This window comes from Cydia amplana, chromosome 10, assembly GCF_948474715.1.
Source record: "Cydia amplana chromosome 10, ilCydAmpl1.1, whole genome shotgun sequence".
NCBI lineage: Eukaryota > Metazoa > Arthropoda > Insecta > Lepidoptera > Tortricidae > Cydia > Cydia amplana.
The window spans coordinates 117208-136974 of NC_086078.1; the positions used below are offsets into that span (position 1 = coordinate 117208).

Here is a 19767-nt window from a genome sequence, read left to right on the forward strand (position 1 = left end):
TTGACTTTCGAAAATGAAAGGAACAAAAAAATATTTCTATTGCGAACAGCTTGAAAAAATGTTTAAATTTTTTTTTACATTTGGCCATCTCTCCCGAGGTATCCGGGAGTGATGATCATACCATTACAGGAGAGATGGCCAGAACATAATTTTTCATTTGAGTATAATTTATTTTTCATTTTTGTTCCCCAAGTCCCTTTTCTTCCCAAGGGCCGTTTAGGCCACCAGCAAACAGCGCACTCAACGTAATTAATTATGGAGGAGAAGAGACACGTGATATTTTTTCCCACACCTGCACATCTTTCTAAATGAACTCCATTTCCCTATTTTAATCGTTATCGTGCATGGGGGACGTTGCCACTGATATCTGATAACCTTTGGAATAATTAATTCGTGATAGATACATCTTCATCACTGTGTGCCTTCACGGCCATATGGCCATGATACCCTAACTTGAACTGGCCACCTCTCCTTTTCGTCTGGGAGAGAAGACCACGCCTAAAATCAAAACAAGTTGAGACTCGAGCTTCATTCTTATTTAGGTTAGAACAATACTACAACCGTATACTTTGCACCAAAAGCAAATAACGCCATTAGAATAAGACGCTAGCATCACCACCATGTAAAATATGAACCCTCTAAGAAATGTTTGCACTAGTCAAAACAATCAACCAGGATTTTACGTACTTTTACAAGTTTTTCCTCCAAAATTTTGGCCATATCTTAGCGCCCTAGCATGATAGCTGCTTTGATAGTGCACGACACCTTGCACTTTGTGACTATGCGCTGAAACTTGGCACAGTTGATTCTTAGCTGGTCTTGAGTTGCTAGAGACCGGGAGCCGGGAGGGGGGTGGGAAGTTCGGTTTAGAAATTGTCAGGTGCAAATACTCCAAATGCATAAAACAGTGCCGCGGCTGGTGCAATTGGAAAACCAGGCAGCTTAAATGTTCAGACCTTTGTATGACGGTGCAGTGGATCTTCATCATCATCTTCCTCGCGTTGTCCCGGCATTTTGCCACAGCTCATGGGAGCCTGGGGTCCGCTTGGCTTGGATTTTATATCTTGTAATATATAAAATAAATGTACATTGCGTTGTTTCATTCAAAATACTACGCGCCACTTGCATTATCCCACTGACCCGGGGTTAAGCGGTTAAACTGTTAACACAGTGTCGTATTGGGATGATGCAAGTGGCGCTAACAGACCTAAAACAATAATATATTCACCATTCGTGTGTTTAAAATAGTACCTAAACCCTACTTCACGGACGATCATACATTGAGATCACCCTGACCCACGCTGAATATTATTTTATATCTCCCATGTTTCAACTGATTTATATAATAAACAATATATTTTTGTAAACTAGATAAATGTATCTTTACGACTATATTTTTTGTTTTGAGATTTTTGGTAAACTTTTGAAAAAAAATTGGTAATTATAAAAAAACAAAAATCCTTTTTTTAGTCCATTCTATTTTATTCATTTTTTTGTTAGAAAGTGCATTATTTATGTTCTAAAAATAGATTCCTCATCCTTAATTTATCTGAAAATGATATATCACATGCCCTAATATATATAGCTTTAGAGAAATGTTGCTTTAATTGAAGCGCGGCAACGTCGAACTTCCCCCCCTCCCCCCCACTAAATGCGCGGTGGCTCTCGATGTCTCCCGGTTTCTATCAACTCAAGACCAGCTAAGTATCAACTGTGCCAAGTTTCAGCGCATAGCCACAAAGTGCAAGGTTCCCATACAACGTGGCTCTCAGCGCTCAGCGAAATAAGTCGCGTTCTAAATTCAAATTGCGTTGGGAATATAACTTTCTAGTATAACGTACAAGTTATTTTGTATGAAGAGAGAGTATTATGGGATGTTACAAATTCGAGTTTTTCACACTGTTAATCCCGATTTTAATTTTTGAAAAAAATATATAGTAAACATTATTAAATTCTACATAAAATATGTAAATTTGGTAACTGTCGCTATCTCGCATGTATTTTTTTTTATTTTTCTGAAAATTTTCATCTCAATTTTTTACTATTATTTTAAGAGATAATTCAATATTATTTTTTTCAGAAAGCGACCTTAAATTGTATATACAACATACCCAAATTACAAAGAAATCGGATTAGTACTTTGGCTGTAATAAAATAAAAATGATTTTTCTTTTTTTGCATTTATTTATTAAATCTGAAGCATTTCAGGCTTAATATTTGGTGAAAGCACTACATATACATAGGTTAATAATCCAGTAAAAGGAAATTGTTTTTTTCGCTAAGGGCAGTTTGGCCATGCTTACCCGGCTATACCCAGGTCTTTCACTCTTTGGTGCAGTTTTTTTTAATTGTTTAAAAAAACACCCCCTAGTCTCACAATGAAACATTTTTATGTAGTAAACAATGAAACATGATGTTCACTGAACACCAGTATTAGTACACAATGAAACAAACTCATATTTTTTTTAATTAATTAAAGACTATGTGCGAAATTTGTGAAACTAAAATACCATGAAAATTGATAATAATTTGTCTATCATATGACAAAATATAAGATACTTAACTTTAGAAATGGCTGACATAGGATAGTTTATATGTTGAATGTTTCATTGATAGCAAGGTTAAGGTCACATGTCTAACATTGAAACAGTCGTTTATAAACACTATGTTGCAAGAAAGTGTATGATATCAAGCATCAGAGGAGACTGCTATGCACATTCTCTGTTCCTGCGGACCACTAATGTCCAAAAGAAGTACCTACCTAGGGCGACACATACTGGAACCCTATGAGGTACAGAGCATTACGGCCCAAAGAATCTGGAGCTTCCTGGATTCAACGGGCATCAGTAGTGAACTTTAAAGGGCTGTCACAATAGATCATAGCTTGGTCGAAGCGACACTCAAAGGCCCACAAAACCCCAATAATAAATAAATAAATAATGATATCAAGCATGGAGATGCTTAAAACCCTCCCGCGTCCACCTAGTTGGCCATCATGCTCCGTGGACATAAAAGGCGCCTTTCTCGCAGCATGCCGTAAGTGCCGACCAGATTTTCGATTCACAATGAAACTTAGGTGTGTGTACAATGAAACAAGTCTTTTGCTTTTAGATATTTCAGCAATCTTATAACGATTCCATATTTCGGAAACCTTTTAAATAACAAATTTCAGCCTACCACTATGTTCTCCTTTCATTTCTCATTAATTGATTGAAAGGATGTATGTATTAATGTAACTTATTTATTACAACGTTTCAATGTTTATTAAGGATGTTTCATGGTAGACTATATATATTACATTACATCTGTTTCACTGTAAAAATTAGAGTGTTTCATTGAAAACATGCACAAGTACACAATGAAACAAAACTCATTTTTCAAAAAAAACTTTATAATACAGAAACTGTAAAAATAAGTAGAAACCAAGAACGCCATAAATTGTTTATCTTCATACGAAATATCACACTCATAACTTTAAAAACACCAGAGATAGGAAGGCTTGAACTTTTAGTGTTTCATTGATCAACAACTAACCTAATTTGAAATCGAAGGAAGGTCTTCTAAGACCGTTTTCTCGTCGCAGCACGGGATCTGGTAGCTGCCCTCACTGACCCAAAAAGAAAATCCACCCTGTATGATTCATACATAATTGTTACATATTTGCCGTGACTTATTTTTCAAAAGTGTTTTTCAATAATAAGACACGCCAAGATTGTTTACCTTTTTTCTAATGCAAAAAAAAAACGAACTATAGTTCTGTTATCTTCGTCCTCGCCCCGGGTCGGCCTTCTGCCTCGCTTTTTAACGCGGGGCTAACGGCCACCGGTTCGCCACCGATACGAGTGCACTTCTCTCGAAGCTTCGCCTCCGGTCCGGCTACGACACGTTTCACGTAAACCGATGCGGCTGCGGTCCCGGGGTAGCCTACCTAGTACGCAATATGTTATTCTTATTTCAGTGATTCCAAAGAGGGGCTCGACTAATAGTTAAACTAGTTAAAGTCACAAACCTGTATCTTTTTCAGACAATTTTAAAAATGTTTTGTCCAGGTAGTCCAACTCACGTCGGTTATTGTCTATCGTTACAGAGCAACCTGGCGGTGGAGAGCTTCCCCGTGCGCGCGGGGTTCGGCGGCGCGACGTGCGCGTGGTACAGCGCGGCCGCCGGGGCCACGCCGCGCCTGCACTGCACCACCACCAACCGGACCGTCGCGAGGATGCTCACCTTCCACGACGCGCTCATCCACGCCAGCGTGCAGGTCAGTCCACAGGGTGCATACAGCGCGGCCGCCGGGGCCACGCCGCGCCTGCACTGCACCACCACCAACCGGACCGTCGCGAGGATGCTCACCTTCCACGACGCGCTCATCCACGCCAGCGTGCAGGTCAGTCCACAGGGTGCATACAGCGCGGCCGCCGGGGCCACGCCGCGCCTGCACTGCACCACCACCAACCGGACCGTCGCGAGGATGCTCACCTTCCACGACGCGCTCATCCACGCCAGCGTGCAGGTCAGTCCACAGGGTGCATACAGCGCGGCCGCCGGGGCCACGCCGCGCCTGCACTGCACCACCACCAACCGGACCGTCGCGAGGATGCTCACCTTCCACGACGCGCTCATCCACGCCAGCGTGCAGGTCAGTCCACAGGGTGCATACAGCGCGGCCGCCGGGGCCACGCCGCGCCTGCACTGCACCACCACCAACCGGACCGTCGCGAGGATGCTCACCTTCCACGACGCGCTCATCCACGCCAGCGTGCAGGTCAGTCCACAGGGTGCATACAGCGCGGCCGCCGGGGCCACGCCGCGCCTGCACTGCACCACCACCAACCGGACCGTCGCGAGGATGCTCACCTTCCACGACGCGCTCATCCACGCCAGCGTGCAGGTCAGTCCACAGGGTGCATACAGCGCGGCCGCCGGGGCCACGCCGCGCCTGCACTGCACCACCACCAACCGGACCGTCGCGAGGATGCTCACCTTCCACGACGCGCTCATCCACGCCAGCGTGCAGGTCAGTCCACAGGGTGCATACAGCGCGGCCGCCGGGGCCACGCCGCGCCTGCACTGCACCACCACCAACCGGACCGTCGCGAGGATGCTCACCTTCCACGACGCGCTCATCCACGCCAGCGTGCAGGTCAGTCCACAGGGTGCATACAGCGCGGCCGCCGGGGCCACGCCGCGCCTGCACTGCACCACCACCAACCGGACCGTCGCGAGGATGCTCACCTTCCACGACGCGCTCATCCACGCCAGCGTGCAGGTCAGTCCACAGGGTGCATACAGCGCGGCCGCCGGGGCCACGCCGCGCCTGCACTGCACCACCACCAACCGGACCGTCGCGAGGATGCTCACCTTCCACGACGCGCTCATCCACGCCAGCGTGCAGGTCAGGCTGTGGAAGCATTCAACTTTTAGCTTGAACAGTGAGTGAGTTGCGACAGTCCGGCGCAGCGGGGTCAGCCGTTGTGTATAATGTCGGTATGTCGTTCCAGATCCCGGCGTCGCTGCAGTTCGCGCTGGCGCGCGGCTCGGCGGCGTCGCTGGTGGTGTCCGTGTTCCTGGACGCGGCGCTGTTCCCGCTGCTGCCCGGGGACGAGCCCAGCGACGAACACCGGGCCAAGGACTACTACGGCCGCAGCACCAAGCGCCGGGACATGAACATGGAGATCACCTCGCCCGTCGTGTCCGTGCAACTCAGTTAGTATTGCGACGATACCGACATCCTAAAAAAGCCATAATTTTAAACTTCATTAGAGGTTAAAATGCGTTTATTCGATAACCATGGTCCATATCTGAACTCTCAACAATTCAAACAGTAAATATTCTGAGTAGCAACGTGGTAAACAATTATGTTAAATATTAGAACGTTCGCAGGGAACGGCAGCCTGTCGAGCGCGCCGATCGAGCCGGTGATCTTCACGCTGCGCGCGGCGGGCTGCGGGGCGGCCGCCAGGTGCGCCGTGTGGGACCCCGCCACCAAGAGGTGGCAACACAACTCCACCGGTCAGTCTGCCTAATCTAATTTGCATAAGTATACTTACTTGTCAATCTTGATATCAAGTCATTGTAATAATCATTCTGTTTTTTTCTTATGCTTATGTTATAACCCCAAAAAGAGGGACTTGAAATGTCATAAACGTATGTACAATGGGGTTACTCTTACCGCCCAACAAAATGTCAATCGGGAGCTCCGGGGAGCGAGTGATCGATGCCTCGGTTTGAACGAATGTATTACATTATACTTTCGGCAATATGCTCGGAAATTAAACTAGTAATTCGCCCCGAACTGAGAACTCGCTGTTCGTCAAAATGATCAATTGAATGCAGTGCTACTTAGTCCGAGATGGGCATTTCGTAATTGAATCCTGATTCCACGATTACTTGAAATTACTTTTTAATCTGATTACCGATTCCCAGATTAGGTACTTTGTAATGTAACAATACCGAATTACTAAGTACAATTCCATTTGAGGAATCAGGAATCAATTTCTCGAATATTACAATTACTAGTAATTGGAATCAATGTCGATTCGTCATTACAGGAATGCATTACTTGATTCCTTTCAGATTACATTTCGTACTACTACCACAGATCATATAATACTAGTACAGATACCCAATCCCATACTAAAAACGCGCACCGTCCTAAGTAGCAAATACTTGTAGGCAATTTTTTAGTTCACAGTAACAAACTAGATGGCGCACGGAGCCCCACGGAGCTAATAAAACTCTTACGACAAACATGCGTTGAAATAGCGTCAAAACACCTCTCGCGCGACATCTGTTGTAGCTTTCACGCACTAAACCTACACATCACATTCATTTTTAAGGTCAATCATTACTAGATGGCGTTTCAGCCATCGGCGACAAAATTTAAATTTATTTACATATCATAATTTACGATTATGAAATCAATTTGACTTTTTAGTGTTTTTGTTAATTTTTTTGTATTGTAAATAGAAGTTTGAATGGGTACCTACTTTAGTATAGGCGAAGGCGTCAAAGTTTCGTTGCAAATCACAGGTCGTATTCTTATCGCTTACCTTGCTTCGGCAAATCGGCACGACAAGCGTTCGGGTAAACCAGCATACGAGGGATGTTCAAAATATTCTCGGTATGAGAATGAAAACAAACAAGTACGAAAAGTTTGATATTTTTATTTTTCAATATACTCCCCCCCTATGTTCATACACTTAAAAGATCGATCAATTATTTTTTTTAATCCTGCATAAAAATATTTTTTATCTTTGGTGTAAAAATGCTCCTCCACTGCCGCCTTCAATGCTTCATCATCGGAAAATTTATTTCCACGCAGATCCTTTTTAAGATTGGGGAACAAAAAGAACTCGCTGGGGGCTAAGTCCGGACTATACGGTGGGTGAGTAACAGTTTCAAACCCACATTCAACAATAGCTGCCTTGGCAATATGAGCAGTATGGACGGGGGCGTTGTCATGCAGAAGCATAACACCTTTGGTTAACTTTCCTCGCCTCTTTTCTTTGATTGCATCCTTTAATTGACGTAGAATGTTAGCGTAGTACTGTCCTGTGATATTTACACCTTTTTCTTTATAATCGATCAGTAATACTCCTTCACAATCCCAAAATATCGTGGCCATGACCTTGCCAGCTGAAGGGATGACCTTGAACTTCTTGGGATGAGCTGAACCCTTAATGTGCCACTGCATGGACTCTTGTTTACTCTCTGGGTCATAATGATGAACCCAGGTTTCATCTCCAGTAACTATTCTTTGCAGCACCTCATCAGGATTTTCACCGCACAGGTCAATAAAATCGGAACAACAAGCTACACGCATGTCTTTTTGAAGCCGAGTCAGCATTCGCGGAACCCATCTTGCACTTACTTTTGACATATTAAGATGGTCATGGATAATATCATGTACGGTACCAATAGAGAGATTGGTTACTTGTGCTATAGATTTTACCTTCACTCGACCATCTTCCAATATAAGTTTTTCCACTTTATCAATATTTTCTTGTGAAGTAGCTACTACAGGCCGGCCAGGTCTAGGGTCGTCTTCAACACTCTCCCTTCCACGTTTAAACTCGCTTGACCACTTTTGAATGGTAGATAAAGAAGGAGCAGACTCACGGTAAACACAATCCATTTCCTCTTTTATGGTTTTTTGATTTTTACCCTGTTTTGTCAAGAATTTTATCACGCATCGATGTTCTAATTTAGTTAACATTGTCAATTCCCACATGATGTTCATGTTTGTTCAGCAATTGCAGAAAAACAAAAGAACATCTCGGTTCGAATTATACTTTTTTTTAATGTCAATGAATAAACCTTAGCGGCCAGTAACGAAAGAAATTTTAGAAGAGGTTGTAAGATATCAATACCGAGAATATTTTGAACGCCCCTCGTAACTGTGACTTTGAGATACACAATAATAATGCATAATCAAAGAGGACTCTTATGCTGGTTTGAAGGTATCTAGTAGGTACCTATGCTTCACATTAGGGCAGAAAGAACACGGCATTGCGGTATGATCTGTTTTAATAAAATAATTCTTGGAGCTAAGCGTTGCATTGCCGCGTGCCGTCCACATGGCCTTGAGAGGCCCAAAGCCCAAGGTCGCGCCGACGAAACAATCTATTTTTAACGTCCGTTAAATAAAATCGAAAGTAATAACTTGAAAAAATATGCGCATATTAAAATCTAAATTTATATGTGACGTTATCTATGAAAATGGATCTTATTGTCGATGGCGCTTACGCCATTATTGACGATGTTCAGATATAAATAAAAGGCCACGCGACGCCGTGCGGCGTAAGCGCCATCGACAATAAGGTCCCTTTTCATAGATAATGCCCCATATTAGTACCTAGAGATATAGATATAATACTACGCGGTATTTTCTTAGATTTATTATGAAATAAAAAACCGGCCAAGTGCGAGTCGGACTCGCGCACGGAGGGTTCCGCACCATAAACAAATATCGAGTCGAGCCAAAACAAGCAAAAAAACGGTCACCCATCCAAGTGCTGACCCCGCCCGACGTTGCTTAACTTCGGTCAAAATCACGTTTGTTGTATAGGAGCCCCACTTAAATCTTTATTTTATTCTATTTTTAGTATTTGTTGTTATAGCGGCAACAGAAATACATCATCTGTGAAAATTTCAACTGTCTAGCTATCACGGTTCGTGAGATACAGCCTGGTGACACGGTGACAGACGGACGGACGGACGGACGGACGGACAGCGGGGTCTTAGTAATAGGGTCCCGTTTTTACCCTTTGGGTACGGAACCCTAAAAAGACCATGTATATAGGAAAGGAAGGAGTAGGTATTTTGTAAGGATCACAGATCATATGTGACGTTATCCATGAAAAGGGACCTTATTGTCGATGGCGCCTACATCGTTATCAACGATGCTCCGGTATAAATACAATGCCGCGCCACGCCGTGCGTCGTAAGCGCCATCGACAATAAGGTCCCTTTTCATAGATAATGCCCCATAAAATACTAGTACATACATAATTACATAGTACATGCAGATACCCAATCCGCCAATCCCATACTAAAAAAGTGCACCGTCCTAAGTAGCATATGTGACGTTATCTATGAAAAGGGACCTTATTGTCTATGGCGCTTACGCCGTTATTAACGATGCTCTGATATAAATACAATGCCGCGCGACGCTGTGCGGCGTAAGCGCCATCGACAATAAGGTCCCTTTTCATAGATAATGCCCCATATATGTACGTTGCTTTGCGTGTTTTACATTCTATTTCGTAATATTGCAATAAAAAATGTGTGTAACGTTTTTTTTGCCATGCTTTTAAATTAATAAATAAACTAATTGTATTTCCGATTTATTCATTTTTTTATTTAGCTACTAAAAGTTTTGTAGCTTATTCGCTACGGCTAACATGAGTTGACATTTGACGTTTAGGTACGCTAGCGACTGCATGAAGTCGATCGCAGTCTATCTCGCTCGCACTCGCATTGATGTATTGGTGCGATCGAGTTCACGCAGTCGGTGGCGTAAAAGTCAAATGTCAATTAATGGTAGCCGTACTTGTCCTATCATGTACAGTCAGCAATAGTTGCTAAGCGGGCGAGGTGTTCAAAATAATCTAGACGCGACTTTATATGTAAGTGAATAAGAGCGCGTCAAGGTAATTATGAACGCCTCGCAGGTCCACAACGTTACAAAAAAAGTGACCTTGAATTACCTACTCGATCGATTTTTTTATATTGAAAATAAAGTGTAATTTATTTATATAATGAGACAGATATTTGTTCTTGAGTTATGGATATTATCTATGTATTTAAGTATTAATTGTATATTACACATTTGTATCGTTAGTCAATTTGTGTAAGAATGTCCCTATAATATTTATTTATTTATTAAACATTTATTTCATGTTAAAAATTTACATTCTCGTACAAACGGCAGTAACACGATTTATTTTGTAGTATTTTAAAATACAAAAAGGAAATATTTGCACTAAAAACAAATATTTACAGCCGGGCTAGCCATGATAGGCACGACAGTATCTCGCGGCGAGATATATTGCCCGTCCCTCTTTTATTAACATGGTTAGAACTGTTAGAAGTTTCAAACCGTGCATGCTGTCCCTGTCGCTACTATTAGAAAGAAGAAGAGGACGGCACGAATGACTGTGGCGTTCAGCGTTCACGCCAATCACGCCTATGTACCTAGTTGTATGGTAGTTTTCGTAAGCACACAGACGCACCTTACAATTAGTACTTAATCCGAGTGTGCGTGTGCACGTCGCTGTGCGGCCTTGAGACGCTGGAGCGATTGAGGACATAAGTACTCGTATTAAATTAAAAATAAATACAAACCTATAGATATAACACACCGTATTGTCAATTCAAGTTTGCAAACGCGCACTGTATTCAGTTTAGAAGCGAAACATCGACTTTTGACCAGTCATGGCGGTCATGACCTTGCATTGGAAATACGAACACCTAGGTTTTTTTTTCAAGGATAACTCGCATGTCACACCGTGGCCAGTCCATGACCAAATCATGACCACCCCCATACTTCCCGTCGTAGTCATGAGTGCAGTCATTGTCGGAGTTTGTCCGTCAACAAAAATTCGACTAGGCAGGCCCCGCGACCCGCGAACACCGAATATTGCAAATTTTGGGCTCTTTTACTCACATTAAGTTGTAATTCGAGTGACAGAGATAGTTGCATGAGTCATACCAAGCATATTTTATTAGTGTTATTTTAAACATCAAACTTCTATTAGATTATGTAATTAAAAGAACACTTGCATAGTCTGTGTTATCAAAATCGCTGTCAATTTAGTTTGTTCTACCTCATGAAGTTTACAAACTTCGATTTTCGCGGTTTAAGCCGATCATCGTTTACAACAAGGAAATTAATAAACTGTAGACCTCGCGAGCATAGCTTAAAACTGAATAAAAAATATATGGGTACGCCGTTTAGAATTATTTAGAAAAACTAAATTAACAAAAAGTTTAATAAAAGATTGGAAAAATGAAACGAATACGTTTAACCCGTGCTTTGCACAAATAATAATACATAATACAATAATATAAGTGTAAAAATTTACAAAAAGTTAGCAGCGCACTTTACTGGGGTTCGAACTTGGAACCTCCATGCATCAAAGCAAATGTTTGCTAACTGCGCCATGATAGCACTTAGCCAATTTGACGAAATTTGGCTACTTATTTTCGAGTAATAACCTACATACATATCTAAATACCGCCTATACCATTACAACATTTCTACATTTTTGCCAAGCACTGTAAATATATCTCAAAAAGAAAAGAAATGCTCTTATAATATTGATACGACTACATATTTGTTTCCGCAATTTTGAAATAATCACATTGAAAAAAAAAACTATTTTATCCTAGAATCTGGTCACAAAATTTGATGAGAATCGGTTGAGAATTAAACCGAGGAGAACGTTCTCCTCAAACGAAATTTGGCCCGAGTTAAAACGGAGACCTTCGCAAACGCGTCGGTCAATAAAGGAGTAAAATGTGCGTTTGACTTGGACATCAAGCGAAATAAAAACTTGCATTGTGTTTAAAAACAAAGCATTCATTTCTTTTGAAAAACATCGGTTTACGAGTTTTTTTAATTTATATTTTAACGTCAGGCCTACTTAAAAAAAAATAGGTACTCATTTAGAGTAGGCATGTTTATTGACCGATCTATTTTTTTTACATTATGTACTAAATTTCGTAATTCATAACTCAAATGTAATTATTCTAAATCAAACTCCACATATTAGAACCGTGGTGGCTCCATCTAGTGACAATATTCAATATTACTTCGACAGCTCCACATAACTGTCCTGCGCTGTTGTTCATAACGTAGTCAGTCGCGATATAATTGTGATTTCAAATTTTGAAAATGAATGCATTGAATTCGTGTTGTTATTAATGTTTGTATTTCATTTATAATGTTTTTAATTTATGACACTTTAAATGTCTCTTAATACATCTTAATCTGTAAGATAAAAATTTCGTTATCGCCGATTGTGACATATAGCGCCATCTATGATATCGATTTAAAAAGAATTATACGGCCTTCGGAATGGGAGGGCATGCTACTACTATCAAAAGTACATTTCGATAGTAGATATAGATGTGGTTGACTTACTAGGATGCATCTATATATTATTTGAAACAGGTGCGCAGATTTCGAAAATTATGACCATGACCCATGACACCCATGACGACTTTTATGACATACTGCATGGCCGCTATCTTGGAATCCAAAATAGTCATCATTTTCGAAATTTGCGCCCCCTAAAACCTATAAAACGACATCCATGACGACTTTTATGACATAGTGCATGGCCGCCATCTTGGATTCCAAAATAGTCATCATTTTCGAAAACTGCGCCCCCTAAACCCTATAAAACGACATCCATGACGACTTTTATGACATAGTGCATGGCCGCCATCTTGGATTCCAAAATAGTCATCAACTCATCATTTTCGAAATCTGAGCCCCCTATAACCTATAAAACGTCATCCATGACGACTTTTATAAATTACTGCATGGCCGCCATCTTGGAAACCAAAACGGTCATTATTTTCGATTCCAAAATGGTTATAATTTTCGAAATCTGCGCCCCCCAAAATCTATAAAACGACATCCATGACGACTTTTATGACATAGTGCATGGCCGCCATCTTGGATTCCAAAATAGTCATCATTTTTGAAATCTGAGCCCCCTATAACCTATAAAACGACATCCATGACGACTTTTTATGACATACTGCATGGCCGCTATCTTGGAATCTAAAATGGTCATCATTTTCGAAATCTGCGCCCCCTAAAACCTATAAAACGACATCCATGACGACTTTTATGACATAGTGCTTGGCCGCCATCTTGGAATCTAAAATGGTTATCATTTTCGAAATCTGTGCCCCCTAAAACATATAAAACGACATCCATGACGACTTTGATGACATAGTGCATGGCCGCCATTTTGGAATCCAAAATTTTCGAAATCTGCGCCCCCCAAAACCTATAAAACGACATCCATGACGACTTTAATGACATACTGCATGGCCGCCATTTTGGAATCCAAAATGGTCATAATTTTCGGAATCTGCGCCCCCTAATACCTATAAAACGACATCCATGACGACTTTTATGACATAGTGCATGGCCGCCGTCTTGGATTCCAAAATAGTCATCATTTTCGAAAACTGCGCCCCCTAAAACCTATAAAACGACATCCATGACGACTTTTATGACATAGTGCATGGCCGCCATCTTGGATTCCAAAATAGTCATCATTTTCGAAATCTGCGCCCCCTATAATCTATAAAACGACATCCATGACGACTTTTATGAAATACTACATGGCCGCCATCTTGGAATCCAAAATGGTCATCATTTTCGAAATCTGCGCCCCCTAAAACCTATAATACGACATCCATGACGACTTTTATGACATAGTGCATGGCTGTCATCTTGGATTCCAAAATAGTCATCATTTTTGAAATCTGAGCCCCCTATAACCTATAAAACGACATCCATGACGACTTTTATGACATAGTGCTTGGCCGCCACACGGTGGGCTGAAAATCGGCCTCCATAGAAATAGAAACCGAAGTCTTAAATTTGAACTTTTTTTTATTGGAATAGCTTTTGTTAGGTTTTATTATGTCCCAAAATTAATCTTAGCTAATTTGGTTGGAAAAATAATTAATTATAATTTTTTTTTCAAAATCTTTGTATGACGCGTATCAGAAAAAACGAGTTTTCTCCGAAAATAAAAAGTTAACCGTAATATCCTGACAGATGATTTTAAAACCAATTATTCTTGATTTTTCCACATAATTAGAATTTTCCTACGGGGTGCACTTTTTTTTAAAAAATCGATATATTTTTTTATTTTTATTATCTTATTTTTTTATTTTAATACGGTTATACTCGTTATTTTGACTACAAAAAATGAATTTGAGTTTGATCGAACCAATAACTTACGCGTAGTGAATTTTTGTTCTAAGCAAATGTATGGAGCGTACGAGTAAAACGGATTTTTTTTCAAAAATTAAAGGTATACCGTAATATCCTTGCAGATGATTTAAGTACCAATTATTAATGATATTTTGACATAACGCGAACTTTTCTACCGTGTGCACTTATTTAATAAAAAATAAAAAACTTATTTTTTCATGCTGAAATAGCTTTTTCTCATTGTTTTAATCAAATAAATAATAAACATACAACAGTTACAAGTAGAAAATTGAAAATAAAACCATTACATCCTTTACATTATTACCATTGTATCCTCTTTATTACATTATCTTTGTACTTAATGAAACAGTATTTAACAAATGACACATTGACAACTTATGAGTCTAAAATTAATGATCATTAATGAGGTCCGGTTACAATCGTTAGTAGATATTATGAATGCAGTTTAATCATTAAGGTTTTAATCATTATGCTTATAATTAGACGTAAAACTAATTATAATAGCAATGATATACTCGTAGAATGGTGGTGTTCATTAGTACTAGCAATAAATAGGTAAGGGGTACATTTTATATTTTAGTTCATCTTGAGCTTCTTAACCGCTAACTTACACGACCATAAACCATGGACAGTCTTATTACGAACTTGGACTTGTTTGTTATCCTAAAATCTCAAGGATCTAGTTTAAATCACGAAGCTTTGTTTGAAATAGTGCTAACTAAATCAAACCTTAACCTATCAGAAGAAGATCGTGACACCTTGAAAGAATTTTGCCGAAGATTTACATGAGCTGCTACTGACAGATGGAAGAAAAGCCAACGGAACACAGAAAAATTTAGAACAATGTATGGATCTTGGTTAGAAGCAAATATTGACTGGCCAAGTTGCTTTTATCTTCAGTTGGATCTTCAGTTAGCCCACGCATCAACCAGCAGTGATCTCATTCCTCATACACTAAGCACATCATCAACTGGAACCATGACGCGATTGAAACGTAAACCATTCGAAGACCTCGGAACGAAGCAGAAAAAAAACAGATGCAGCGATCTAAGCGTTGAAAACACAGACGAAGTGGTGTTTTCAGCTGTAAAGCTTTTAAAAGAAGATGGTCGGGGTGAAATTGCATCATTGATAGAATATATGTTAAAGAACCCAGAAGCAGTCCAGAAATTCACTGCAATCATCAAGAAGCCTGGTTCTACCGCGTCACTTACAGCAGAGAAGGCATTAGGTCTACTGATTTCTTTGAAGTTAAGTAAATGGCAATACATAACTTTACGAGAGACAGCCATCAGAGAGGGTGCTTCAAATTTATACCCATCGTATTATAAGGTGCAGAAGGCTAAATTAGATTGTTATCCACCAACGCAATCTGTTACTGTAACGGATTTTTCGTGTGAGATAACATTGCAAGCTTTGCTGGATTTAACAGTTACACGAATTTTGAATAGTTTACAGGAACAAGTAGAAGACATGCAGTTAAGTTTAATTTCTAAATGGGGATTTGACGGTGCTTCCAGTCAAAGCCGGTACAAGCAGAAAATTGGTGGCTGTGAACAAGATGACTCAAGCATTTTTATGACGACTTTAGTGCCACTAAAGCTTATCTCTGGCGACAAGACAATTTGGACAAATCCAAAACCATGTTCTGCTTCATATTGTCGTCCAAAGCAATTTACATTTACTAAAGAGAACAAAAACTTTGTTCTAGCTCAAAAGAAAAAAATGGACGATGAAATCAAAGACCTATAGTGCCCACAGAACATAGGAACAACAAAGTGACACATAAGCTGAAGATGACGATGGTAGATGGCAAAATCTGCACATATCTTTCACAGGCTAAGTCAAGTGCAACATGCGTTTTATGTATAGCTAAGCCTAATGAAATGAACAATATAGACAAAGTTTCGAAAAAAAAACAGTGCCTGATACTACCTTATATGAATTTGGACTATCATCTTTACATGCCCGGATCAATACCATGGAATGCCTTCTTCATATAGTATATCGATTGGACTTTAAAGAATTTTATGCAACTGAAAAGAGGGGCCTTAAACAGAAGATGGAACTACGGAAGAAGATTATTCAAGATCGCTTCAAAGACGAACTAAATCTTTTAGTCGATGTAGTAAAACAAGGTTCTGGAACAACGAATGATGGAAACACAGCACGAAAATTTTTCGAAGATCCCGAAAAAACAGCTAATATCACTGGACTGGACAAACAACTGATTCGGAGATTTGCTGTAATTCTGCAAGCTGTCACATCAGGTGAAGTAATTGACACTGAAAAGTTTAAAGCCTATTGTAAAAATACAGCGGACGACTATATTAAATTTTACAGTTGGTATAAGATGCCCCCAACAGTGCATAAATTGCTGATCCATGGCACAGATATCATTGCACAAAATGATATTGTACCGATTGGTCATCTCTCTGAAGAAGCATCCGAGGCACGCAACAAAGACTTCAGAATGTTCAGAGAGCATCACTCACAAAAAAAAACGAGACAAGATTCGAACAGGGATGTTTTTAATATGTTACTTTTGTCTTCCGATCCTGTCCTTTCTTCAATGAGGCCAACAATAAGTGGAAAAAAGAAACAGGCTTTCTTCCCTGAAACTTTAGAATTATTCATTTGTCTGGAACCTCAAGAAGAAGAAGTGACAGATACCTCAAATGTGTACCCTGATTCTGAAATGGACACGGATTCGGAAGTAAGCGACCAGGAAAACTAAACTTTCAGGATTCCAATATTAGCATTAGAATACTTTTAATTAGGATAGCATTACATACACTTATTTCTGTTTTTATGTAAACCAATTATTGATAATGTTACTGATATTTATTTAATTAAGTAAATTCGTAGTATCTACTAATGATTGTAACCGGACCTTATTAACGATCATTAATTTTAGACTCATCAGTTGTCAATATGTCAAATTTGTTAAATATTGTTTCATTAAGTACAAAGATAATGTAATAAAGAGGATACAAAGGTAATAATGTAAAGGATGTAATGGTTTTATTTTCAATTTTCTACTTGTAACTCTTGTATGTTTATTATTTATTTGATTAAAACAATGAGTAAAAGTTATTTCAGCATGAAATAATAAGTTTTTTATTTTTTGTTAAATAAGTGCATACGGTAGAAAAGTTCGCGTTATGTCAAAATATCATTAATAATTGGTACTTAAATCATCTGCAAGGATATTACGGTATACCTTTAATTTTTGAAAAAAAATCCGTTTTACTCGTACGCTCCATACATTTGCTTAGAACAAAAATTCACTACGCGTAAGTTATTGGTTCGATCAAACTCAAATTCATTTTTTGTAGTCAAAATAACGAGTATAACCGTATAAAAATAAAAAAATAAAATAATAAAAATAAAAAATATATATCGATTTAAAAAAAAAAAGTGCACCCCGTAGGAAAATTCTAATTATGTGGAAAAATCAAGAATAATTGGTTTTAAAATCATCTGTCAGGATATTACGGTTAACTTTTTATTTTCGGAGAAAACTCGTTTTTTCTGATACGCGCCATATAAAGATTTTGAAAAAAAATTATAATTAATTATTTTTCCAACCAAATTAGCTAAGATTAATTTTGGGACATAATAAAACCTAACAAAAGCTATTCCAATAAAAAAAAAGTTCAAATTTAAGACTTCGGTTTCTATTTCTATGGAGGCCGATTTTCAGCCCACCGTGCGCCATCTTGGAATCTAAAATGGTCATCATTTTCGAAATCTGTGCCCCCTAAAACATATAAAACGACATCCATGACGACTTTGATGACATAGTGCATGGCCGCCATTTTGGAATCCAAAATGGTCATCATTTTCGAAATCTGCGCCCCCCAAAACCTATAAAACGACATCCATGACAACTTTAATGACATACTGCATGGCCGCCATTTTTGAATCCACAATGGTCATCATTTTCGGAATCTGCACCCCCTAATACCTATAAAACGACATCCATGACGACTTTTATGACATACTGGATGGCCGCCATCTTGGAATCCAAAATGGTCATCATTTTCGAAATCTGCGCCTCCTAAAACCTATAAAACGATATCTATGACGACTTTTATGACATACTGCATGGAGTGCATGGCCGCCATTTTGGAATCCAAAATGATCATCATTTTCGAAATCTGCGCCCCCTAAAACCTATAAAATGATATCCATTACGATTTAATGACAGTGCATGGCCGCCATCTTGGATTCCAAAATTGTCATAATTTTCAAAAAAAATCTTTAAAAAAACAATATTATAAATGTGTACACCGAGCACTTTCATTTGATACCAAACTCGTCCATATTTTCTTGCAATTAAAATGACCAGAATAGCAAGACCCCTCACAAATGGCTTTTTAGCATTTTAAGCTCTTCTAGCTCAATAACCTCTTGTTCAAGCCAGCTCAAAATTTAATGACTAAAATATAATGCCCTCGACTATACGTTCACCCAATTTCATTTAAATTAGAACCAATTTACTTAAGTTATTGAGTATCAAACTATCCTCTGAAAGTTCAGCTTAAAAACATTGAAATGCCGGGACGTGCCCCTAGCCAGCCGTGTGTTCAAAGTCGAATGTAAGAACTTCGCTTCGCTTCGCTCGCTCGTTCGAAAATTAAATTAAAAAAATTAAATTAAAAAAAAATGTTCGTCCTGTTCGCAAAAATAGGACGGAAAAATCTTCGTGAAACTCAAATAAAACATTTAATAATTTAGGTATATTTCATAGCAGTAAATTAGTATTTTATACAATCGTGATATAATGGAGAGCTTTTCAGTCGAGTACCGTGTTTAGGCAACGGAGCTTGCTGAGTTGCCTAAGTAAGGTACGAGAATGAAAAGCTTTATTATATCACTATTGTATACAGTACTTTTTCTACGAGTCAACAAAAATAATATTTTAAACTAGTAGAATCAAATAGGTAAACAAACCAAAAGTATACAGCTAAGGGCCACTTGCAGCATCTCACTTACCCGAGGTTAAGGGGTTAAAACGTTAAATCAGTGTCAAATTGTACTGGTAACCATGGTAACTCCAGGCTTATCCGGTTAACCCCGGGTTAGTGGAATGGTGCAAGTGGCGCTAAGATACACGAGCAGCCGCGACTTCATACTCGTATAGTTTGTAGCTTTCTAATAGACCCCGACGGCTAATCCTATTGTCTATTGTTAGTAAAACCGCTCGTGCCACGTGCCACAACCACCTGCATAAAAAATCGCTCGTTCACTTTACCCAGGTAATTGAATTACAA

The 19767-nt window shown here is 39.5% G+C and overlaps 1 protein-coding gene across 1 annotated transcript in view; it reads left to right on the forward strand.

Moving 5' to 3' along the window:
- LOC134651649 (adhesion G protein-coupled receptor A3) overlaps window positions 1–19767 on the forward strand; it is a 35114-nt gene that overhangs the window by 11306 nt on the left and 4041 nt on the right. The window contains exons 6-8 of the mRNA XM_063506749.1: window positions 4088–4258; window positions 5499–5703; window positions 5881–6009. Of these exons, the coding sequence (XP_063362819.1) occupies window positions 4088–4258; window positions 5499–5703; window positions 5881–6009 (505 nt within the window). The remainder of the gene's footprint in view (window positions 1–4087; window positions 4259–5498; window positions 5704–5880; window positions 6010–19767) is intronic.